Source organism: Monodelphis domestica, chromosome 7 (genome assembly GCF_027887165.1).
Source record: "Monodelphis domestica isolate mMonDom1 chromosome 7, mMonDom1.pri, whole genome shotgun sequence".
Classification (NCBI taxonomy): domain Eukaryota; kingdom Metazoa; phylum Chordata; class Mammalia; order Didelphimorphia; family Didelphidae; genus Monodelphis; species Monodelphis domestica.
The window spans coordinates 88,448,702-88,475,459 of record NC_077233.1 but is presented as its reverse complement, the minus strand read 5'-3'; the positions used below and the strand labels follow the sequence as shown (position 1 = coordinate 88,475,459).

Here is a 26,758-nt window from a genome sequence, read left to right as displayed (position 1 = left end):
TATACATCCATGATATAGAGAGGTTCATTGGCCCCTGGGCAGTTCCATTCCCATTCCCCTTTCCAGAACTGGCTTAAGATGTTGGAACCAAAGGGGTCCCTTTGGAAAAGAAGAAGCCTGTTTCTGACTTGCCTTGTCACCTTTTGCAGAACAAGCCCAGGTAAATCATGTTATCTAGAAAAATTGAGCATGTTAGTGGCCCTACCCCTCCCACTTTCAGTCTTCTGGATCCCCATAGCTAATCTTTCCCACCTAGCATTGATTTTTGAACAAATCTTTAAACTTTAGTAGTGCCAAAACTGAAGTTGCCCCTACCTAGTTATGGTACTCCTTTGTGCAAGAGTGATAATTGACTCCAACCCATCCATTGCCTTTAGAAACTAGATTATAATTGCATTTGAATTCATTACATTAGGGTGATTTAGTGATAGTTTAAATTTTGATGTCAATAGGTCTTAGCCATACTTTCCTACTTCATCATCATTAGAGGACATCTGTACCAATCTATACTTCAAGAGAAAGAACTTCTTTAATATCATCAATGAGTAATAACTAGTATAGAGCCAAAATGGCAGAGTAGCAGGAAGTACAGCTAAGTTCAACCCCACGACTCCTCCACACAGATCCAAAAAACACACTGGACCAAATCCTGATGAATAACTCCAAGAAAAATCATTGAGTCATTTTTCTTGTCCATGTCGGAAAAAGGAAATAGATCAAGAGATCTATGAATATTGAGGGGAGTCTTGCCAAAACCAGTCATACAGAATGTTCTAGGATAAGGAGAATCTTTGCTCCAGGGCAGGAAGAGATCCCAGATCTAGCATGTAGGGGCCAGATCTCATGCAGAGAGAAGAAACTTGACAGTTCTGTTACTCACTACGCTGTTCTAGACCACAGATTCAGGGCAGGATTAAGAGGGGATCTGTACATTTGAGTGATACAGCAGAGTAAAGAGCCATTATAGGATATAGATTTTATAGTGTATGATGGGCAAGTTCAAAAGCAAATTGCTTCTCTATGGATCTGACCCTAAGAGCAAAGAAAGAGTCTCAGTTCTAGCCCTAGTCCAGTCTGAAGCCTACAGGAGAAGGCAGGAATCCCAGTCAAAAGAGAAGCCTCCATTTCTGTCATTCTGAACCAACTCAGCTTTCCTGCTAGCTTATAGTAGATGAGTCCAATAGTAGTCTACTGTCATTCCCATCAGGGGCAAACCCACAGGTGTGTTGCTCAGATCCAAACCCAGGTCAGGAACTTGTAGAGTTGGTTTCAGACATGGAGGTAAGTAACTAGATTTTTCCCTGTATTAGACTACTTTGGGAGCACTAAAAGCTTGTGGGACCCCAGCATGACATGCCTCTGTCATGGAATGGCACAAGAATAGTACAATACTCAATGTCCCAAGAAAGTAGCTACAGGACCCAGCTAAGATTCTCTCTACAAGTGCATAGTGCTTGGGCCTAACACAAAGTTTAAAATCTGAAAATAGATTGGGAAAAATGAGCAAACTAACAAAAATTCCATAATAAAAAACTATTTTGGTTTCAACTATTTGGCTCAAAACACAAAACCAAAAAATAATATTTCCAAAACATCTACAAGTAAAGCCTCAAAGAAAAGTATAGCTTAAGCACAATTTTAACTAAAATTCCTAGAAGTAATAAAGCAAGAGCTTTTTCTTAATGTCTTCTAAATTAAATAAGATCCCTAGAAGAACTAACTGGAAAATAAATGACAGATATAGAAGAAGGAAATGAAAATGAAATTAACAGTTTGGCACATAAAGTACAAAACCTTACCCAAGAAACAAACTCTCACAAAAATTAGAATGGACCAAATCAAGGATAAAGTCTTTGTGATCACTGCTTCCCTTTCTATAGTAAATTCTTTAAGCCATACCTTTGATAATATGTTTAGAATTTTTATCCTTTCTTAAAGTAGAAACAGTGTAAAAAAATAAAAATAATATTTTCAATTTTTAAAAGGAGAGACAATGGGGGAGCTAGTTGACTCAGCACATGGAGACCCAGACTGGAGATGGGAGGTCCTGGATTCAAATCTGTCCTCAGAAACTTCCTAGCTGTGGGACCCTAATTAGCCCCAGTTGCCTGGCCCTTACCACTCTTCTGCCTTAGAACCAATATTTACTATCTATTCTAAGACAGAAGGTAAAAAGTTTGTTTTTTTTTTTAAATAGACATAATGCTTGTCCATCTCCTAATTCTCTATGAATTTTAAAACTGTCAATGCACCTGGAATCACTTCTGCCAATTCTTTAAACTGGGTTTAGTTCATCTGGACCCTGCTAGACTAAACACATTAAGACAAACAATGTGGCATGATGGGAAACGTAGTGGCACAGGGAGTCAGGAAACTTGGATTCAAATCCAGCCTCTGACAGTTATTAACTATAGACTCACAGGCAAATCACTTGACCTTACAAAAAAGTCTCAGACCCCCACATCTGTAAAAAGGTGATAACACTTGCACTAACATACCTAGAAAGGTTGTTGGAAAGAAAGCTTTAAAAAGCTTAAAGTCTTCCATAAATGGAAAAAGTCATTCCTGAAGAGAGGTACATGTTCTCCTTCCTAAGTTCAGACTCTTAGAAATCCCTGGATTCCCTTAAGACTCAACTCAAGCATCTCCTTCTACAGAAGCTATTTCTAATCCCCACCCCAGCTCCTACTGCCTTCCCCTCCAAGACTGCCTTCATTTTCTCTGTTTGATATGCACTAAGCTAACGTATGTACATGTCCCTCACTAGAATGTACAGTTCTTGAAGGCATGGACTGTTGGGGCAGGGGGTGGAGGGTCTCCAGATAGTAATTGCTTAATAAATACCTGTTAGTTGATTTACTGAATAATTTAAAGCAACAGCTGACCATAATAATGCAGGTTACCTTCAGTGAGCTAAAACAATTTTATAATCAAGGACTGTCAATAGTTTTTAAATATATGACTATCTTCCCCAATTACCCCATATCTAAACATGTCCATTTTAAAACCTATAGGATTTGATTTAAACTTAAAGGGGCATTCAAATGTTAATGTTTTTATCTACCTACAGTCCCTAATTGAAAGCCATATCATACTGGTCTGTGTAAATAAGGAAAAATCTTGAATGGTGTTTTGTTTTTCTTTAGAAAAGCAAGTAAACATAGCTATGGATAAGTTTGTGGGGAGATGACAACTTTCTCATCAAATGAAGTTTGTTTGTTTGCTTGTTTTAATGGAGTTTCCAAAGAGAAGCTCAGAGTAATTAATTGAAGGATTGTTCTGTAGACAATCTTTGCATGATGATGGAGATTTTCCCTTGTCAAAAGTAATCCCCAGTGGGTGTTGGGAAAGTTAAAGGTGTAGTATCATCTTTTAGAAAAAGAAATGGCTCTTCTATTGTCTTCTGACTCCTCTCCTTTGAATGTCAACATTAGAACTCTTCCCTCTTTCTTTTCTTTGTTCTTTCTTTACCTAAACCAAATTAATATCCAGGAAAGGAATTTTACTTGTACTTAGTGAGGTACCCAACCAATTCTGCTCAGGATTCCTCCTCCATGCTTAATATAAACTGGGTTTTGTAGTTATATGACCTCTATGTAAGTCTTGCTTCCATTGATTACTACCTGTGTAACTTCAGACAAGTCCCTTATCCTTTCTAGGTTACAATAAAATGGCAGTCTTGATCTCAATGACCTATAAAACCTCTTTTAAATCTTTGATCAATTTTGAAAAAAGTCAAATGAGAGACAGTAACCCATATGATTTTATTTCAGATGCAACAATGAAAATGAATGGTACCAGGTCCATGAAAATATCATCCGAAAGTCTAGCACGAAGTACACTGCTCCCAGCTCCAACTACGGTAATTTATTTCTTCTTAATAGGATAACTTGATGAAATTTGCATGTTGGGCCTGAGAAGATTTATTCTTAATCCTGTACCTTTTTTATTTCTAATACTGCTCTGTAACTTTGTGTTTCTCAAGCCTTTTTCCTCATCCATTTGTCCTGATAATCATAGAAATGCCCTCCTATTCCTTGCTCCAGAGCATCCTTTAAAATTGGGATAATTAAATTGAGATCTAAGATTGATATTTTTCGGGTAAATAAACCTGACTCCAACCAAATATGCCCAGCAGGCAGCCTGGCCATGTCTTTGAATATCCCCATTGGGATGGACAATGGAAGTCAATCTTAACCTGACCTAACTTGATTTCTCCATCAATATTAGCAAGGATCTAGCAAGGGATGTTATATCCCTGTGATCCGGCCTATAACTCCCCCTATTATCATGAGGGAATGAAGGAGGAAATGGAAAATATTAGCCCACTTCCATTAGACAACCATCAATGCAGGATGTCTTGGTTTGTCTGAGAGGAATAAATAATGAGCTTTCAGAATTGTATTTAAATGACACAAGAATGAATGAATTATCTTTGATCTTGGAGAGAGATCATGGACCAATTAATTTATTGATTATTACTAGTCAAATCAATAAGTTAATTTTTCTTACGCAGAACCCAGTCTCAGAACTTTTGCTAATCACAGGGCTCAAGTCATGAAGCCACCTCAATGTCTGTTCCCAAACTCATATATCACCTACTTGCTATCCTCTCATCATGCTTTGGGTATGTGACTTGAGGTCAAGCATAATTATGCCTTTCCTTTGTCCAGGCTGAGGAATTATGTCATTGGAGTCATCCTAGGAAGACTTGTGATTTTCCTGAAGAAAACCACCAACTCATAATAAAATTGATGCTTAGTAAAGTCACTTCCTTTTCTTCTGTTACTGCTCATTCTGTGTGTCATAAAGAAACCATGTCACCAATCAGTGTCAGTGATCAATCTGACAATAGCAGGCACTATAGGATGAGAATAGAAAAATATCTCCTTCAAAGTGGCTCTTTGAAATCCTTGCCATTGAAGCCTAGTGAGAGTTATGAGTATGAACAAGATTTTTATTTGCCAATTTGAATGGAATGTTATTTTATAACTAAATTTGAAAATAGTGACTTTTAAAATATATGATTCTTGATGTCATCTTGCACTTAGCTACTGAATTCACAGAAGAACCATGTTTATTTTTTCCATCTTCATCAATAGGTTATTTCATAACCACCTTTTCATAACCTTTTTTTTGTCCTCAAACTTACACAGACTTACTTTTCTGGGAATTATAAGTTGGTCTTGAATGACAATATAAAACCAACATGCCATTTGCAGGCAGAGAACTTCCTAGACAATTTTGACTGTCAGAGGGAGCTTATTTTTGCTCTATAAATATAAATGGATATCTGAGTAGGAGGATCTTTTGAGCAGCTCTGAGCCAGAGGCTGCAGAAGGAGAAACATTCTGGAAGGCACGTTTGGCTCCACTTACATATTGCAGTGTGGGTGTCATCCATACCTACTGAATTATTTATTTAGAAAGGGCTGCTTTTCCTTGTATGTGTACTTTGGGATTAGGCACAAAAGGATGATTGTCATTGCCATCTGGACGCAGAGGAGCACCTTGTCCTAGGTGTTTGTCATTGCAAAGCCTCCGTCTAGTAAATGCGTGGACAAAGTAAACCTCTCTATGGAGGAAAGAAAGAATTGGCCAAAAGCTGGGTTTAAAACATAGGGGAAAGTCCCAAAGTATCTATAGAATACTGTCCCCTTTCATCTCTGTAACGTTCTTTGTTTTATTTACTTTTTTAGTCACAAAATGGTGCCCTTGACTACCAGGTCTTCAGATACAAGCATGATTTAAAACTCGTGTGATATATTTAAACCAAAAAGAGCAGTAAGAGCACAGTAATTATGAAGCAGCCCCAAAGGGCAATTTCATATCATCACCTCAAAACACTTAAAAAGATTGAGTTAACATTGCTCCCTAAAATTCTAGGTACTTCTAATGTAAAGACAATGTCCAGTCTGTCCAGTCTGTCCCCCCTTTGTTTTTTTTCTTTTTGTTCAAGGTCCAGATATATTTGGCACTGAATAGTCAATTAATTAACATTTATTAAGTGCCTACTATTTGCCAGGCACTCGGCTAAGGCCTGAAGATATGAGAAGAGACAACAGGTAATTCCTGTCTTCAAGAAGCTCACAGTCTAATAAAGGAGACAGCATGCAAGCAACTATATACAAAGCAAACTATGTACAAATTAAATGGGAAATAGCAAAAGGAAGGCATGAGAATGAATTAAAATAAAATTAATTCAACTAAGTAATTAAAAGGGACTGCTATAAAAGAAAAAAGATAACAATGAGACAATAAATCCATCCCTTCTATTAAAAACAAATGTAGGGAGTGTTCTCCATGAGTTTACCAGGTATAGAGATAACTACTCTTCCACTAACAAGTATAACAACTGCCCTCATTTGGGAAGAAGGTAAAAGACTGGGCTTCTATCTGTGTCTCAATGTGAGGGAAAATTAGTCACTTGTACTGTATAGCAGCACCTTTCCTGGACTATCTCTGTTTTTATTAACCTTAATTGCCTACATTTCTCACTTCAGAGAAAAACAAGAACCAAACAGAATGGCACAGACCTAAGTGAATCCCCAAAGCCACTTTTGAGGCCACTAAGAGTGATAGTGGTAGCTTGGAAGCTCTAGGAGCCTGAACAATGTTCAAATGATAAGGTAATAAAGGGAGGCTATCTCCCATCTGCAACCAGATTAGGTATTCACAAATTCTTGGTTATAAAGAGAAAAGTCCCCAGTGTCATCTTGAGAGACATTTCTTATAGGTATAGGAAAGGCCTAGGAATATAGAGTATAACCATTCCTGGAGATCAACAGATCACCTTTCTAGACATATATGAATTTATTTCTGCAGATTAATTCTCCTTCACCTGCACCATTGCAGGGTTTATTTCTGAGCATTTATTAAATTGCTGTAGGAATATTGCTTGCCAAATGCCAGATCTCACTTCATTCTCTTATCCTACTCAATTGAAGATCCGTTTTTCTAAAAAACAAATTTCTTTTGCTCTATCCCATCACCAACCTGAGTTAAGTCCTGTGGACAATTCATTTAGAGTTTCCAATGGAATCACTTTCAAAGATTCTTTAAATGATTTTCCCCTAAAGTTGTCATTTAGAATTACAGAAGGAAATTCCTGTTTTGGTAGTGAATACTGAGAAAATATATAATTCTCCAATAACTCTTAACATACTCTCATCTTTCCCTCCCTTTCTGCTCCTTTCCTCAGCTCCCTCTCTCCCCACCCATCTTCTCCCTTCCGTCCCCTCTTTTTTCCCTTCTCCCTTTTTCCCTCCCCCCTTTAACAATATTCATCTCTTTCATTTAGCTTATTAGGATATCAAATATACTATCACTCAACATGAAGTAATTCACATTCACACAGAGGTCATTAAGAATAGCTATAGAAAAATTAAGCAATTAACAGGCAACTTTTCTATATTTTAAATATGTATTTAGGATATTAACTACAGAATATTTCAGCAGCTGGACTGAGATTAATTTGGATAATTAATCCCCATTCAACCATTCAACGAGTAGAAGATTCCATGGCATAGTTGATAAGGCAGAATGTTACCGACCCACAAGTGTCCCATATAAATGTCACTTTGACCAACTACTTTTTATGGTGCAGAATTCAATATTGGATTAAGTTTAGATTGTTAGTTTTAAGACATAAATGTTCTCCTGTTGGATGATTAAAAGAATGCAGTCGTTTTAGAGATTAAAGTTACAAGTTTGGAAGATCATGTAGCAACTTGGAAATTGTCAATAGGATGACTCATCAGTAAGATAAAGAGGGAGATTTAGAGGCAAGACCTGGATCTCAGTCCTAGCCCTTTTATTGACTACTTTTGTGACCATGGCCTAGTCTTTCTCTTTCTAAACTTCCAGATTTTATTCATATCTATCCATTTCTCACTATTCACACAGCTACCACCATATTTCACTCCCTTATCACCTTTCACCTGGATTATTACAGTGATCTCTCAAATGATCTTTCCACCTCATCTCTCCCCATTCCAATCCATCCTCCACATAGCTACCAAAATGATTTTCCTTAAACCCAGGGCTAAAAATGTTACCCTCCTATTTAATAATCCTCAGTGACTCCCTGTATCTGCTAAGACAGTTATGGGCAACCTTTTGAGCTTGGTGTGTCAAAATTCACCCAAAAACCGAACATAACTCAGTTGGTGTGTCACTTTGAGGAAAAAACCCATAATTTTGCGATATTTATAGTTTAAATAACAAAAGTGTTTAATTGTAATATATAGTTGTATTTAATAAACCATAAGCTAATTATTTAACTTACCTGCTTAGTGACTTTGTTTTTCATCTGTCAGTCTGTTTCTTTTGTTGGTCTTGATATTATTTAACTTGTGTGGGGTGCCGTGAACTAAGATGAGTGAGGAGGAGGGGGAATTCTTTAACTAACCTGCCTATTAGTGACTTTTTTGTTGCTGAATTTCATTGGCTAAATCTTCAATTGAAGGTTGGTATTCTGTACACTTCAAGCCTAAGCAAGAGCGACTACTTCTTCTTCTTCTTCATTCTTCTTCTTCTTACTTTCATTCACTACTTTTTCTTACTACTTCTTCTACTACTTCATCTGTCAATCTGTTTCTTTTGATGGTTTTTATATTATTTAACACTGAGAATAAGGTCTCACAAAAGTACGTAGAGGAAAAATTGTGAGTAAAGCCATTGCTATATTTTTCAGGGTGTTAAAAGCTCACTGAGCCCACATGCAGCCAAGTGTCATTGAATATGGTTACCTGTGTCAGTGCTGACACACGTGTCATAGGTTCGTCATCACAGTTCTAGGATAAAGTATAAATTCTTCTATCTGGCTTTTAAAGCCCTTAACAACCTAATCCTAATGTATCTTTCTAGTCCCAATATACATTATTCCTTTTCCCTTATGCCTGAAATGTGGGCCCATCTTTCCTCTCTGCCTCCTAGATTCCATTATTGCATTCAAGTCTTAGCTCAATTAGAAACATTAAAATCATTGTCAATTTCCCAAATGCATTTTGGGGTTGGGAGTGGGGATCCAGCTCAAACCCTACCTTCTATATGAAGGATTTCTTGTTCCCCTCCCAACTATCTGTCCTGTCTCTCAACTATCTTATTTTCATTTTATATTTCTCCTATATTCCGTTATATGGGTCCATATTATCTCCCAGGTAAATGTAAACTGAGAGCAGGAAGTTTGATTTTGTTGGGCTTTGTCTTTTTATCCCCAATGTCTAACACAGTACCTAAAACATAGTAGTCATTTAATAAATGTACACACATGGGTGCATTGACAAAAGCCAATTAGGAGGCAGTTACCTTTGGCATAAGAGTGTTTATTCAAAAAAGATGTTCAATCAACCGCACCCCAAGGTTCATTCTGGATCTTCCTGTAATGAAAAGGTTTAGATATCTTTCTACAAACAGTTCATTCTCTGGATTCAGTTAGTTAGCAAGCTTCTTCTGGAAGATCTATCTCGAACAAAATTTAAATCTTGGATTTTATGAAATACAATCCCCCCTGAAGAAAGTGTTGAAAAAAGAAAAAAAAACCGAGTCCAACAGATATGTCTCATGATGTGAGTGAAACTTAGGTGGGCCTCATGGCCACCTAGCATGTGCTTCTCTTGCTTGTATTTTCTTTAACCCTTGACCTTTAATAAACCTCATAAAAATAATACTCCTTGCAGAGAGAAACTAATTTCTACCTTTATCAGTATCCCCAAAATTTTAACTGTAACAAGATACAATTAATAAAGATAGCCCCCGCCTTCAGTGAGCTTACAATCAAAAAGGGGAAACAATATACAGAGGAGGGCAGGAAAGGCAATAGGGAGGGACAGGACACCAAAGAGTACCTAGCATGGACATCTTTTTCCAAGGAGTTAAAACCAGGAAGGGAAGCAGATGCAAAATAGTGTGATATGAGGTTCCAATTTCCGCTTTCTATAAAGAAGGAATTGGGAGGAATTTGATATTCGCTTTTCAATCTCCAATCCAAAGAGAGAAGAGGAGGTGAAGTCAATCAAGGCTTGAATTAGCAGAATGATGGTGAGTTTAGAAGTGATGAGCTTTTCCTGAGAGGGATATCTTGTTCCTTGGAGTTGAAATTAGGCAGAGCAGCAAATGGAAAGTGAAGTGGATGACTAAGGATGACTGAGACCCATCACTTTTTTGTAGGAAAAAATATGAGTGAGTGGAAGAACAATGATAGTTTAGAGGAGGAACAGGTCTAGGGAGAACTATTTTAAGTCCTTTTCCCAGACTTGGGAAATTTGAAATGTCAATGGAACATCCAGTTAAAGAAACCTATCACAATGGGTGGAGTGCTGGGTCTGGAGCCAGGAGGACCTGAATTCGATCTGACTTCAGACATTTACTAGCTGTGTTGATCCTAGGCACATCACTTAACCTTATTTGCCTCAGTTTCCTCATCTGTAAAAAGAGAGCTGGAGAAGGAAATTTCAAACCATTCCAATATCGTTGCCAAACAAATCCCAAGAGAGGGTCCCAAAGAGTCAGGCATGACTGAAAACAACTGAACAATATCAGGTAGTTGATGGCAAAGAACTGGAGTTCATGAGAGAGATTAAGTTTGTGTAGACATAGAGTTGAGAGATATCTGCACAAAGATGATAATTGAACCTGGAGGAGCTAATAGTACTGCTAAGAATGTAGGAAGAGAAAAAGTCTAAGGAGAGAACTAGGAAGCAGGGGGAAAGCAATGGATGATGATCTAACAAAAGAGAAAGAAGAGGGATCAGACAGGTAGAAGAACCAAGACAGACCCATCACATAAACTAATGTAGGAAAGAATATCTAAGAGAAAGTGGGATCAGTTTAAAAAACTGAAGAGAAGTCAAATAGAATGATGAATGAGAAAAGAGTATTGTAATTACCAATTCAGAAACCTCAGAGAGTAAATTCAATTGAGTTGTAGAGTTGGAAGCCAAATGAAAAAGGGGAGGCAATAAGAATAGGCCTTTTTGCCTGTAAAAGGGAGGTCATATAAAGACAGTAACTTGAAAGAATGGTAGAGTTGATTGAGAATTTTGCTTGTTTAAGAAAAGGCACATTTGTAGGACAGGTGATAGTACATAAGAAAATACTGAAGATAATGCAAAGAAGGGAGCAAGGTCTCAAGAAACTGTAGGAGCTGGGACAAAGAACATTAGGACAGCAAAAAGGAAAATCTCTTCTACAGAAACTGGAGCAAAGGAGGAAAGAACAAGGAAACTATATAGAGACATTTGGTCATTTGACAAAGGAAAAAAAGAAGGGGACCCTGACAGTTGCCTTCCCTATTCTCAGTAAAATAAGGTCCTATGCTGAGAGATGGCAGGGGAAAATTGGAAAGGAAAGGACTCCTGAGGATAAAAGAGTTTCAAATTGCTGCTGTGAAAAATGTGATAAGAGAATTATTCAGGGAAGAATAAAAGGATTTGCTTACAACAAGGAAAGCCTAGTAGTGATTAGACAACATTAATTTGTAGTGAACCCAGTTGATAGTTACATAATTTTGACTTGGTACAGTCGCATGACTTTGTCTTTCTGCAGTCATTAGCATGTCAGGAAGGATGGAATGACCAGATCTTGAGAGCAACCTAGGGTTAGTGTTTGATGTCATGACTGGTAAGCCATGGGTTTTAAGGGAAGAGAGTAATATACAGTTGAACTAGTCAGCTATAAGGTGAGAACTTTGGTGGGAGGAAAGTGAAGTCAGAGCATGAATGATGGAGTTGGATAAGGTAGAGAAATTGAAGGAGTAGATTCAGAAGGAATTAGGAGTAGGGAGAGGCAAAAGAATAGGAGGATATACTCAAAGTCTATCTGGGAGAAATTTCTTTTTAATAGAGGACTATTGGTTTCCAGAGTTTGGCATACTTCCCAGGATAAAAAAACAATATATAATGTTGCTCACACATTTCCTGTCAGTGGTACACACTGGCCAGGAGGTCTTTTTTTGGCATACTTGTCTCTAAATAATCTTTATCTTGCTTTTGTGGATTATTTGAGGCTTTCCCTAAGAGAACCCCCTTGCATCGAAACTCAAAATTTTCATCCTATTTTCAATAAAACATTTCATTATTTGTCAAGGTCACTCTGACCCACCTTCCTTTACTTTTATGCCTCAAGGTATTTCTGAATAGTGGAATGCTTCTGCAGAGTAGCTCATATTTTCTGCATGATGTCTTTCTAAAGAAAAATCCTGAATATTACATATTTTCCTGTGAAAGGAGTTTCTAAGTTATTCTAACTAATACCTCATGATTCGAGATAGAATTGTGAATTACTTTTCAAGATGGAATTGTGGCTCTGAAAAACTTTTTTTTGTTTCTTGCAGGTCTTATAATTTCTTTGCAGCTTCTTCGTGGGGACATGGACCAGATTCGGAGGGAAAACCCTATGATCTTTAACAGGGGCTTGGCAGTTACCAGGAAATTGGGTTTCCCTGATGTCATCATGCCAGGTAGGCAGAACTGCCCTGGGGGCTCCCAGAGGGTGCTCACAGAATCAAGTCAGCTTCTTTAGTGGTGGTTGGTCATCTATAGATCCAGAGAGCTCTACCCTACCACAAACAAATCTTCAGCTAATTGTAGGCACTGAATTCTTCTCATAAAATTCTACAGAGTGATCTTCAGAAGTGACAGATACAACAGATGGCTTTTCTTATCTGACACTCTCTGTGATGTCTACTGTGAAGGAATAGCTACATCAGGGTTGACAAAGATAGCTTTATACCTTTCTGTTCTCTCACCAGACTTGCAGGGAAACAACCACAAGTGCCTTGTCTCTTAAAGGGGGTGGGGGATGGCAAAGTATAGGAATGCAATTTTGATGAGAATGACTAGCACTCTATGAAAGCTAAAGAGATCTCTTTCTAAAATCATAATAATTTGGGGTCATAAAAAATATCATTTTAGAGGGCAACTGGGTGGCTCAGTGAATTGAGAGCCAGGCCTAGAGACAGAGAGGTCCCAGGTTCAAATCTGACCTCAGACATTTCCTAGCTATAGGACCCCTGGGCAAGTCACTTAATTTTCATTGCCTAGCCCTTACCACACTTCTGCCCTAGAAACAAATTGGTTCTAAGATGGAAGGTAAGGATTTTTAATTTTTAAAAAAATTAATTTTAAGGTATTATTTTAAAATATGCTATAAAGGCATCCTTGCTTTAAACATGTGAACATATGCAAGCAAGTAGCCAAAAAGAGACTTGGATTCAGATGCCATAGGCCTTGTGACACATTATTTCCTTCTAAGTACTTTCTTATTGCATTCAAATTATTAATGTGTTTAGACTCATTTTTAGTTCTCATTAGTTTGTGTCAATCAATAATTCAGATGTCACAGCAAAAAAGGGGGCTTTGGGGATTGAAAACCAAGCCCATTTCATCAAGCAGATGCTAATTCTTCAATGCCATGTTCATTTTTTTCCAGTCTAAAAAAAATTAGATAACTAGTTGGTACAGTGGATAGCGTATCAAGCCTGCAGTCAGGAAGAACATCTTTCTGAGTTCAAAACTGGCCTCAGACACTGTGTGACCCTGAGCAAATCAATTAATCCTATTTATCTCAGTTTCCTCATCTGTTAGATGATCTGGAGAAGGAAACATCAAACTACTCCAGCATCTTTGCCAAGGAAACTTTAAGTAGGGTCGTGAAGATTTAGACATGACTGATACAACTGAAGAAAAAAATCTAAGTCTATGTAAGGTCCTGAGATGACTATCCTGGGGAGACTTAAGTCCTCCTCTTTTTCACAGGTTAGAGGACAGCATTACCAAAAAACAATTAGGAATTCTTTCTGAGATATTCTGTCAGTATACCTTAACCCTCTAAGTTATCCTCGTCAGAGTCTCATATGACCCTTGACTTCTCATCTGAGCCTACCAACCAAAGGATCAGTAATGAAGTATTGCAGATAACATTTACTGAAGAATAAACTTAATATTGTTCTCTTAACTCTCTAGTCCCGCATTTTCCAATGGTAACGCCTCCTGAGAGGACACTGAATGGAATATGTAATGTTTCTTCCCTGCTCTTCCCTCTAGTTTCTTTCAAAGCTATGAGCATTTGTATATGAAGAGAGCAAAATTGAAGCCTGCATATTAGAATGTGCATAAACTCTAGGAATGGAGTTAGGAAAGAAGCATCCTTCCGTCAAAATATTTTTAAGCAAAGTTTTATTTCAGGGGATATTTTCAAAGTCACATTTGAAAATAGAGGTCCTTTGACGAGGCAGCTGGGTCTCACTTTGCCTCATCAGCATACCAAGGTCTGTAAAGGGTTTATGGATAGTGGCTGAAATAAGAGAAAAGGACAAATCGTGTCCTCTCAATGACAACTGATGGGACGTTACTAAGGGCAGTCTACAAAGAATTCATGCCCTTTGCCCCATAAGCCCACTCCAGAACAACCAAACTGCACCTGCTAAGTGAGATAGATTCTTGGGTCAGTTAAATTGGAGATTTCCACAGTAGTGACAGAGCTGGGAGTGCCTCAAGAGCAGAAAACAGCCTTGTATCTGCCTACTCTGCTACCACACACAACCTCCTTCACTTGGCAGAGAGAGTTCAAGCCTTCAGTGGGGAAAAAAATCCTTTATATGCATTGTTTTCACCAGGACTGTTGCCTGTCACCAGCCTGCAGTCGCCTGCTCTCTTTGGTCCCTCTCAGATTGGGACCGTGAGATCCCATAGCTCAGCAGAACCTTAGAGCACGGGGGCTTTACCCTGTGGTCAAAGTACTTCCAGAGACCTGGTGACTCTGTGTGACAGATCGACGCATCCATTCCCTGCCACGTTTCCTCATTGTCCCTGAGCCAGCAAGCATCTGCTAAGCAGGGATGTTCAGGTGATATCGCTTCCTGTCCTCTAGCCTCACTCCAGTGGATTCAGAACTGTGACTGTGCTACCCCCACTGTCTACAGCTTTATGGCAGGGCATAGCTGCAGGAATGTGGCGGGCCAATGAGTAGTTAAAGAAATTGCCATTAAAGTTGTGAGTATAGTTGCTGCTTAGTTGCCAAACAAGCCCAAAAGTCACAGTAAATGGGGCCATGCTTGCTAAGTAGGTTAAGGTGATTTTCCCATCATTTCAAGGTCCAAGTGAAAACAAGTGTGTCTTATTAGAATTTCTAGTAAGGAGAGAACCACATCCTACAACCGCAATGAACAGGCAGTTAATTGAAGGTCAGGCATCAGGGAAACACAAGCAGAGATGATGGCCAGAGCCTGTTTGCAGTGCTCTCAGTAAAAGTCTTTCCAGTCATACCACCCCATCTTACATCATGTTCTCTCACTGCCAAGGCCACCAATATTAAGAAAGGGGATGAAACTTTTAGTTTACTGTTAACAATTGTCTTTCAAATGCTTTCTCCAGGCTCCACCACCTGACAAGTCATTCTGCTTTGTTTCGGGATATGGTGACATAGGTGGGAGAATTCTGGCCATGAGCCATAAACTATCCAAGTTGACCCCAAGCTCCTGGATGGATAGTGGCAGAGAAAATGGTAGCCTTGACAATATCATCTTTGATTACAAATAAGGCTAATTTTAGTGATGGTTTTAGAACTATTTTTTTCCATTTTTCCATTTCTTTCTTAGCTAAACTTGCTTTTGTCGATGGGGTAGCTAGCTCTGAGTCATTTTTGATTCCATGTTTATAGTCTTCCTAACCTATCTCTAAATTCATCTGTTTGTGCATTATAAGCTAATAGCTTCATAGCTCAATTTTTTAGTTCCTTACAGATTTGCTTAGCAAAACAATCAGGAGAGATTGGAGCAGATGCAGCTTTTTAGATAAATAAGCAGAGGTTCCCTTGATCAATGTGACTTCCATTCCAAAATTCATTGTAGATTCTTCACACTATCCCCTAAAAGGCCATAATTTGAAAAGAATGATTTGCCTTCCTACTGAACAAACATCAGGGGTTAATAAGGGGTAGGGCCCCTTCTCCCTCATTCATCTAAAGACAATTAATACAGAACCACCAACTTCTTAAGAGATTAGCCTTCCCTTTCTCTATGTATTACCATATAATACAGAAAAACAAAAACTAGCAGCATGCCCTAGCTCACTCATGCAGTGCTAAAGAAGATTGCTATGTCCACCACATCCCAAGTTTGACGCAACCCTTCTGATCTCCAGCCCTTCATGGAGAATCCGGGTCCTGGCATGCCTCTGGAAGACATTGCTAATGCTTCCTCCGGAATCTCTTTGGCTTGGTCTCTAATCTTGGAACCCCCCCTTGGTTTTGTGACATGAGCCAAGCGTCATATGGATAATTAAATGTTCTTGTGTCTGTCTTTGTCATTCAGGAAAAAGGATTCATTTGAACTAGTCCTATGGTTGTTGGGTGTGTGTTTCTAGATGCTGATGGCGATTTTTCTCAGAGAATAAGATTGCTTTAATCCTGGGGCAGGGCTTGGGAGGTGGGTAGGAAAGGGGACGGTCACTCCCTGGGTGAAATGGGGTGGGCCAGGCCATGTGCTGCTTGCCTTTGGAATGATCCTTGATTTGTATACTGAATTTGCTAAGTAGAAATCAGTTGCCTACGCATGGCAGTGTCTGTCTTCCCAAGGTTACCCTTCCCTTTATCCACCTGCTTAGAAGTACTCTGCCTCTTACTCTGAGCCTCTGATGAAAAATGCATGCTTCATCATTGATCTGTGAGTGATGTTTCTTTCTCTTGTTCTCTTTCTCTCTGTCTTAATTTTTCTTGTTCTCTCTGTGTTATCCCTTCATTGTCTCCCCTTTCTTTCTGATGCAGAGATGAAGATAGTTGGGTGTAAGTTCCTGCTTTTCTGTTCAATGTCTGCTGCTTGCTTGCTTTTTCTCCATCTCCACTTTTTTCATGGAATGTTGGTAAAGGTAACAAATCACTGCAATATTGGGGGGAAATCATGTACATTCTCCACCTTTCACCAACCTCCCCTACCTTGGGCAGATTAGTGAAGAACTGTTGAGAGAGGTCCAGCAGGTGAAACTGATGGCACAGACCTGACGACTTGGAAAGGTACCACTCTGGACCATCACTAAATCCTAGTAAGAGGAACATTTCTAGCTGAGAAAACTGAGGACTTATCAGCCTATGGAACACCCTTGGGGTGCATCCATTTCCAAGTCGGAGGGGAAATAGAACAGTTCTTCAGTACACAAAGGGATTTTTGTGAAAAGACAGACCAATTGCTCACATTTCTGTAGGAGGCACTGAAGGTCTTCTTGTCTCAAGAAGCAGTGGGGAAAAGGTATAAAAGTCTTTTCTAGTTCATTACTGCTTATTCTTTCCTTTCTTTCTGGACACACATAACATAAAAGAACTATTTACAATGAATGCACTTCTGAGGAAGAGTGGTGTCCTGAGCTGCTGCAAGTTGGTTCCTGGGATTATAATCAGAAATCTCTGATGAGAATTTTGGCAACAACAACAATAATAATAATAGCTAATACTTTAAGGTTTGCAAAACTTTTTACAGATTCATAAAATTACAAATATTATCTCATTCTGCCTTCACAACAACCCTGGGAAGCAGGAGACATTATTATTATCCCCAAACTGAGGCAGACAGAGGTTAAGTGACTTGCTCAAGGTTAAATAGCTAATAAATTGTCTGAGACCAGATTAAAACTCAAGATTTCCTGACTGCAAATCCAGAACTCTATCCACTGTGCTGTCTAACCGCCTACAATCTCTTAGGGGTGATTTTGGAATCAACTCACCTGCTCTGTGAAGAGAGGGAGAGAGTAAGGAGAATTTGATGTTTGTTGGCCCCAAGAAAAGAATAAGCATGATCCTGTAGTCTTGAGATGGACAGCAAGGGATAGTGGAGTGAGTATTCTTAAAGTCTGGAAAACTAGGGGGCATCTGGGTGGCTCAGTGGATTGAAATCCAGGCCCAGTGATCAGAAGTCCTGGGTTCAGATCTGGTCTCAAACACCTCCTAGCTGTGTGACCTAGGCAAGTCCCTTAACCCCCATTGCCTTGCCCTTACCTCTCTTCTGCCTTAGAACTGATACACAGTATTGATTCTAAGATGGAAGGTAAGGGTTTAAAAAAACTTTTTTAAGTCTGGAAAACTGACTTTGAGTTTTCCTTTTGACACTTACTAGCTGTGTTGAATTTGGGCAAATCACCCAAGGCAATGACCCAGACTACTCTTCATGGGTATGAGATCAGTTGCTAATTTGCTTTGCCAAATTTGACAGGACCTAGAAGCTCCTGACACAGATGAAATTGTAGTTCTAGCCATAATCAAGCCCATTCCCCTCCCCAAAATATAGTCATGCTGAGAAAGAGATAGTGTCAGCACATTTTAGTTTTACTAATTATAATGAACAGACTTTAAAAATAGAGGTCTTTCTTTGATGAACATTCAGAAAATTATGGATTCTATTTCTTTATCCTGCAAAAGATAGAGCCCTACAGTATTTCCCAAGATAGCAATCTCGTTTAATAATTTATTCCCTTTGCTTCCTAGCCCCTGAGAAAGGTACTAATTTGAACTCATCTTCAAGCTCCAGATTATCTAGATTAGGGGCAAGAGACCAGTATTTATCCTCTTTTCTGAGTTGAATAGATAGATAAGTTTGTGGAATACGTGGAAGTCTCTTCTGCATTTTACCGAACCACATGGAAAAATCACCATTCTGATGAATTAAGAGATAATGGTGATTGTACGCTTTCTTTGAAAAAGTCTCTTTTGAATCATAAATTTGGTCAGATTCAGAGAAAATTTATTTCTAAATTTAATGGTACTTGGAGAAATCTGTGAATTGAAAGCAACTTGTTAGTTCAAAGGTCCTGAAAGGAAGTTTCTTCAGTCCCTTGAAGGAAATCCACAAAGGCTAGAGGGGAAAAAAAAAGACAATTGGGATATGAAGCCAGTCTTCTTGGTCTCACGTTCTTACCATGTTTGCCCAGGCAGGTATTGTAGTAAAGGAGGTTGCCCGGTGTCGGCACAATACTATACAATATATTACAGCCAAGCGCCCTTCGACGCAGTGGTGTGTGGCAGGAGGACTTCTTGTTTAATGGAATGCTCTGGTGTATCCAAAGAGTAGGGCCAATAGTCCTGAGTAAACTCAAGATCTGGGAAGCTGGAGAAACCAGGGACCATTATGGTCCTCAGTGAAGTTGCCTCAGCAAGAAAAGAGATTCCTTGATACGTGCACTGGAGCTTATTTTCAAAGAGTCATCCAACTTGTAGTTTGAGATTAGAGAAAAGAAAGATAAAAACTCTTCTGTGGGCTCAGTGATGGGCTCAGTGAGTACTTCTGAAACCTCCTGTCTAAGTTGTCTTTAGGCTCCTTAAAGGAACAGAAACCATGTAATTATCCATTTTTTTTGTTTGGTTCTACAGGCAAGTACCATACCTCACACATGAGAGGTATTTAATAAATGTTTGTTAAATCATGCTAAGGAAAAAATAAATTAGCCCATTAACTAATCCTGGAAAGATCAATTTCCTAAATTCAGATATCCAAAAATTCAGCTCTACCCTATTGCTCATAATGATAATGATAATGATAATAAAAATAATAATGATAATCATTTACATGTGTAAATATTACAATTTACAGAGCATTTTTCCATACATTATCTCATCTCAACCCTCCAATGACCTTACCAGAGAGGCAGAGAAGGAATTATAGCCACTTGATTAAAGAGGGAAGTGATGTGTGCAAAGCAGTATAAGTGGCAGAGGTACAGAAGTTCCTGTAATTATGATCTTCCTGTGACAGTATACTGCTTCCTAAGAACCAGAACCTAGATAATACCTAAAATATCCTTGATGAAGCTTCATCCAAAAATCCCTTTTCCTTGAATTCTTCCCTGAACTAGACCTGAATGGTTCTGAATTATCTTTGGAACTGGTTACACGGGAAAATGCAATAAATGGGCTAAGCTAAGGAACTCTAGTCTAGCTATAGCCGTATTTTTCTTCATAGAGACAAGTTCTGACCATAAAATTCAAACAATTCATTATTGTTATCTCTGCCCATAGAAGAAGCATTTTGTTCCTTCACAGCACCATTCACCAAGTGTACCTCCCACTAAACCAGAATTTTCACCTTTGTAAAGAAACGCTTAAAGAATTGTGATAAGTAAGCTTTAAAACAAACCAAGACTTCAAGAGTTTTTCAATACAAGGGGCAGCTGGGTGGCTCAGTGGATTGAGAGCCAGGCCTCGAAGCGGGAGGTCCTAGGTTCAAATATGGCCTCAGACACTTCCCAGCTGTGTGACCCTGGGCAAGTCACTTAACCCCCATTGCCCAGCCCTTACCACTCTTCTGCCTTGACTCCAAGACAGAAGGGAAGGTTTAAAAAAAAAAGTTTTTCGATACATTTTTCTTTCTCTTATCTTATTCAGATTATACTGGTGTAGCTATTCTATCCATTGATGATGGCCATATGTGACAGACGTCTCTGAAGCTTCTTTGACACGAAGTGGCGAACAGAGACAGTCCTTTGTTAGTGACGTTTGTTAACACTCTCTTTGAAATCCCATCCTCTCACGAACAGAAGGAGTGTTGACAGCCATCACTTTGGTAGCTGCCTAGCTTTGAAAGGCCATGAAGTCACTTTAGTATTTCATTCTGATTTTCCTGATAAGAGGTCGGTTGTAGCTGTCTCAGAGGTCCTAGCAAAAAAATAAAAAATGATTCATTTGTCAGCTATCAATTGAGCACCTACAGTAGTATGCGAAGTACTTAACAAAATGCAGACAGATGAAGCAGAGAGTAGAAGTGCCATGAATTGGTCAGATAGTCTGAGGAAATGGAAGAAAGTTAGGAAGAGAAACAGGCAAAAGAAGGGATTGATAACAGAGTCAACCTTTGATGAAACTGTGAAGCTGTTGAAGCTGTCCAAAATTGGAATGGGCTGCTTTAGGTAGACATGGCTTGCCCATCATGGGTCTTCTTTGAGAGGAGGAGCATTTATTGGGGATGTAGAGAGGATTGCCATTTGGGTAAGGGATGGGCTAGATGCCCCCTGAGATGCTGTGAAGTTTGTTGACATCGTTGCTTCTCTTCCCACCGCCCTACCACCCCATAAACACAGCCATATGCCCCTTACATCATTTTCCACCTCTCCTTTAGGCTTGATTCCTAGGCCTCCTTATCCTGCTTTATGACTATCCAAGGGCCTACCTTCACCTGTTCCTTTCCCCATTTCAAATTATTCTACCCCAACCCCCAACCTAAGATAACTGCCCTTTCTCCCATGCACAGGTGATTTTGGAAAGAATCATTTCTGGATTCTTGTTCTCATCCCATGTAAGACATGTTCCATTTACCAGGAACCATGCCATTGTCTGAAAAGAATGCCTTACCTACACCCAAATGCCTGATTCTAATGATAGTAATTTCAGGGACGTGGCAAGACAACAGGGGAGATATTTTGGGCAAAGAGGCCTTTTGATGGCTTTCACATCACACGATTAGGCTTGTCCCCTCCCCACAACTGTGTCATTAAACACTCGCAACCTTGCTCAGCGAGTACCATTATCATCTCCTAACTTTAGAGATGCTCCACAGAGACCTGACTCGGAAATAGTTTATTCTGACTAAAACGCTTAATCTCTAACAAAGATGTTATTGAACAGAGGTCAGGCAGGACAAGATGAGTAGAAGCAGACAAAGGAATAAGGATCAACTACAATTTAGATGATTTGACCTGCCAAATAATTACATATGTTGAAGAACTTTATAATCAAAAAAGTTTACCACTTTGTGTGACTTTTAGGATCTAACACCAGTAAATGAAAGGTGCTTTGCCTTAATTGGTGGTTGAATTTACATGTTTATTTTCTAACAAGCTCATTCTTTCCTTTCCCCTATATTCTGAAATGATGACCTCATTAGAATTCTAATTTTCCCTTTATTTTAGGTTTCTGGGTACCTGAATTTGATTATTGTAATCTTGGAGACATTTTAGTTTTCACAAGCTCTAGAAAATGCTTATGAGATTTCTGGAAATATATTACCATCAGTTTTCTGAGTGTGTCTTTATGATCAGTTTCTGAGCATTGTTATTCTCCATTTCTGCATATACCTCATCATCAGTCTCTGAGTATATATTTCGGTTAAGTCTCTGAATATACATTGTGGTCAGTTTCTGACATGCTTCTGAGTATAACTTTTAGTTTATGGGTATGTATTTTGGTCAGTTTACAAATGCACATTATGCTCTTTAAGTATAGTTTCTGAGTTGTAGTATTCTATTCATTTGTCATTTTTTCTGTCTTTGAGCTTTAATATTTCCCAATCCTTAATAGTGAATTAAGGAAGCAGAAACTCCAAGAAACAGCAACTCTCAACTTCATAAAGGCTCAGAGAATAATATGAGTAATAGGAAGGGCTGGTTCATTTGGATGCCTCCCATCCCAAAGAAATGCACCCATTTCTGAAAATATGCCATTATCCTGCACATATCATCCCCCAGACAAGCTCTGTTCTTACAAACAGGTAAAAGCTTGGCCTTATGATAATTCATAAATCTTTGGGTGTGGTCAATGCAGAAAATGGGCAAGAATATTTAGGGTTTATAAGAATACAAGAGGAATCTGAAGTTTTATGATTAACCCAGAAAATTCTCAAAGTGCCAGAAAATAAACACTACTCGTCTCAATGTAGTTACAGTTAATAAACAAATTTTATTATATCAGTTTTTCCAAGTACTGAATGGAGGAGGGGAGGTATTAAAACCAGGAGCCTGAATTGGTTCCACCTTTGTTATCAAAACATTCCATTCTCTCATTACTGGGTTTCCTCAGCTGCTAATTCACCTTCCATTCTGCCTTACTCATTATTTTTTGCCATTTTCTTTCTTTGAAGATATTTTTTCTTGCCTTGCTTATTTTTCCTGAAAGTCATGAGCCCTCTTTTAGAATATGTGAAAGAAATTCTTTTAGGTGTTAAATTTAGAAGCTAGGACAGCCTAAATATGAACATTTTGTGTGTATTTACATGTGTAATCAGCAGGTTTTCTGCCATTGCCTCCCCTTACTTTAGCATTCCCCCAAGGACAAGCAGATTATTCTGGCTGTTTTGAATTGGAGACTGAGTCTCTTATATCCAAGTAAAGGCTGGTAAAGTAGGCTTCAGGTTAAAGAAGCTGATACCACAAGGGGTTGACAGAATGTCGCTTCCCTTGACCTAGCATCTGTGTTTCTGGATATAATCATCTGCTCCAAGAACACTTGCAAACAAGGTGATGAAAAATTGGCAGGCATGCCCCATGCCCTCTGCCTGGCCCACCTGCCTGGAACCAGCTTCTGAGCCAAGAATCCAGCAGGAAGGAGCCTTAGTATTCTTGCTCAGGTGAAAGAGAGGTTTGAACTGCAAACAACCTTTCCAAAGAACAGGAGAAGCTCTGAATTTATATTGGCAGAGGGAGGGAAAGAAAAGTCAGTGGTTAGGGGATGATTGGGCAAGTGCTTTACCCATTGTTTCCAAAATCTCCTCCAGTTTGAAGCTTACTTATGACGCTCATTTTAGGCTGTTCTGTTGGAGGATCTAGATTGATTATTCTCCTCTAGGCCAGGAGAATATTCTCTTCCCCTCAAGTCACAGTGTAGGGAATGAATTAACACTTAAAGAAAACATGACTAACCAGCCTAAACTCTGCTCCATTGATACTGGAATGTCCATGGTTATTGACCCCTGGCTTGGAATGCACTGGGTGCCGGCACATACCTCAGAGGAACAACACAAGGGAGGCCTGTTCTCTGTCATCATCATGAAGTACTGTGACTTCTGCTCCTTGTGAGAAGCTTTCATTTCTCTTTCACCGCAGGCGATATCCGAAATGATCTTTACCTAACCCTGGAAAAGGGAGATTTTGAGAGGGGGGGAAAGAGCGTGCAAAAGAATATCGAAGTGACCATGTACGTTCTCTATGCAGATGGAGAAATTTTAAAGGTAAGGAAAGCCACTAACTGCATGCTTGAGACTTACATGGCAAATGACTTATAACCAGAGAGCACAGACGCCTTAGAGGACTACCTAGAGGACCTGTCAGATCATCTGGTTCATATCCCTGCCTCTGCAGCAAGTCTTTTCCTCAAACCATCCCACTTAAAGTAGTCACCTGCCCATCTGTATTTTTTGTTTGTTAAATCTCTAAAGGCAACTCCATCATTTCTCTTGGTTTAAAATCTCTCAACTCTTACAGAAATTCTTCTGAATAGCCAACATCAGTGTTCCCTCCTACAATTTGATCCTGTAATTTCTTGTTATATTCCCTAGGAAGAAAAAGAATAGCTACTTACTCAACTCATACAGTCCCCTGTTACCCCTCTAGTAACCGCCAAGTTAACCCCAGCTCTCTCTTCCTTAAGTGACTTCAGTGAATTGGATTTTGTCTTCAGTCGAGTGTAGGCAGGATTGTTGACCCACCAAGAGTTTAGGCTTTTATTGGTACTATGTTGTGAATATAAGGTATTCATGAGTGCAAGTTCACTGCTTCTGAATGGATCCTGTTTCCATAGTAGACCCTTTTCTCAGCTCCTCACCATGAAGAAATCTTCCATCTCCCCATGAGTTACTCATCTAAAGAGGAAGCAGTGATAGGAGAGATTTGGAGCATTGCTTATGTGTGGGGCTGTACCCATTTGTCAGTCAATGTAATTATTTAATCTTAAGCAGATGGAAAATAAATGACATTAATCAAAACTACCGCATATTGAAGAGAAATGGAAATGAGTGTTGAGAACAACAGTAGAAATAACTTATTTGTGTTGAATTGTTTTAAAAATCCTCCAGCTGTAGAATAAAGGTCCCTGTAATGATCTGATATGGAATGGGCATTAGGTAAAAGGAGTCTCCTGACCTTGTCCTATAGTGTTGGTATCAACTCAGAGGAACATCTTCTTTTTGGGCAATCCAAGAAGTCTCACATTCCATAGAAAAGCCTTATGCCAAATCTTTATACGAGACTGGCATCACTTTTTCGTTTTAGCGTTTGGGAATTTTTAGCACAATTAAATCAGAGCTATCTAACTTTTTAACTTTCTCAGGTTTGTCTCTAAAAATAATCCATTTAAATTTGGTTTCTCTATTCTGTGTAACACCCCAAAACATTGGGGTTAATTGGGAACATTGCACAACAGTATAAATAAATGATCTCTTTCTTGTATTTGTTATTTGACTTTTTCTGATTTGACGAAATTTCCCATGCCATTCATTTCTTAGGGTCCTACTAACCTATAGTTTGTGGAGGTTTTTTCCTGAACTAGCATGGGCAATTTACATTAATGTTTCAAGTATATTGTCTATTTTCTTTTAGTTTGCTAGGTGGCTATACTTAGAAGGAAGATAGATAAGGGACACAGTGCCAGGCCTAGAATCAGGAAGACTTATCTTCGTGATGTCAAATATGGCCTCAGATACTTCCTCGCTGTGTGACCTTGGTCAAGTCACTTAATCCTGTTTGCCTCAGTTCCTCATCTGTAAAATGAGTAGGAAATGGCAAACCATTCTGAGCATTGCCAAAAAGTGGGGTGATGAAAAATGGGACATGACTGAAAAAAATACTTAGATCATTTCTAGACCCAAATTAATATCCTGGTAAATCATCATAGATACCAAGTCCTATTAGCATGGCCCTAATTATAGCCCTCACATATATCAAAGATTTAGCAACAACTACAAAACTTGCTACTAGGAATGTCAGATTCCAGGGAATGGAAGTTTCTTATTTATTCTTGCCCTTTGGGATGATAAGAAGCAAGAATTAAACAGAAGAATAAGGATCATTTGCAGATGAAGCGCTCCCAAAAAATACAAGCACTCAACTGGGAGTCTGGATTATAACGTCTTACTCTGTCCTTCGATCAACCCTTCTTTTGGTATTGACTTTATGTGTTCTTTCTTCTAGGACTGCATCAGCCTTGGCTCCGGAGAGCCCAGCAGGAGTTCTTACCATTCTTTTGTCCTCTACCATAGTAACAGCCCTCGATGGGGGGAAATCATCAAATTACCCATCCCTATAGATAGGTTCCGTGGCTCCCATCTGCGATTTGAGTTCAGACATTGTTCGAGTGAGTAAAACTTCGTAATGGCTTCCCCAACGAGTAGTAGCAATGGCTCCCTTCCCCATGAGTGCATAACTGGGAAACTACAGTCTGGAAGCCCCAGGGGAGAAGGGGAAGGTTTACAACAAACCAGAACTTAAGGGATGCAACATTGGCAGAAATTGTTCCTCCAGATTTCAGAAGTAATGATCCACCACCAAGATGTCAGAGAGAGGCTCCTCTGTTGAAGTAGACAATCCCCAGCTTCATTTTCTTTGAGAAACTCACTTCTCCTCAGGGTCTCTTTTCAGGCTGTTTAGCTTCTCCTTCAGAGTTCTTTTCTATTAAGAGGAGCAGTTTGGGGCTAGAAAGATTAGGTACCTAGTGGCCTACGTGAAGGACTGGCTGAATGCATTCTCTGCAATCCCTGCAGTCCTGTTCACACTCGAGTCCACGAGATGCCTCAAGTACGGAAAAGAAGGGGAACTGGCACAGAGCAAGAAGGGGCCCTATTTGAAAAGCAAGAGAAAGGAAAAAATAACTAATTTTCATCCCTTGATTGTCATTATAGCAAAAGACAAAGGAGAAAAGAAACTGTTTGGCTTTGCATTTACTCCTCTGATGCGAGATGATGGCACCACCCTCTCCGATGATATCCACGAACTCTATGTCTATAAGGTATGGAGCCTCGGGATCAAGAGCACCCTTAATTGTACCCCAAACCAAGGGCAGCACCCTTAACCATTCCC

General features: G+C 39.1%; 1 protein-coding gene across 6 annotated transcripts in view; it reads left to right on the top strand.

Annotated features, from left to right (window-relative positions):
- Positions 1-26,758, top strand: part of DOCK3 (dedicator of cytokinesis 3) — a 604,983-nt gene that overhangs the window by 469,404 nt on the left and 108,821 nt on the right. For all 6 annotated transcript variants that reach the window (XM_056805016.1, XM_056805021.1, XM_056805018.1 and 3 more), the window contains exons 13-17: positions 3,774-3,862; positions 12,334-12,459; positions 23,792-23,916; positions 25,874-26,036; positions 26,581-26,687. In XM_056805016.1, coding sequence (XP_056660994.1) covers positions 3,774-3,862; positions 12,334-12,459; positions 23,792-23,916; positions 25,874-26,036; positions 26,581-26,687 — 610 coding nt within the window. The remainder of the gene's footprint in view (positions 1-3,773; positions 3,863-12,333; positions 12,460-23,791; positions 23,917-25,873; positions 26,037-26,580; positions 26,688-26,758) is intronic.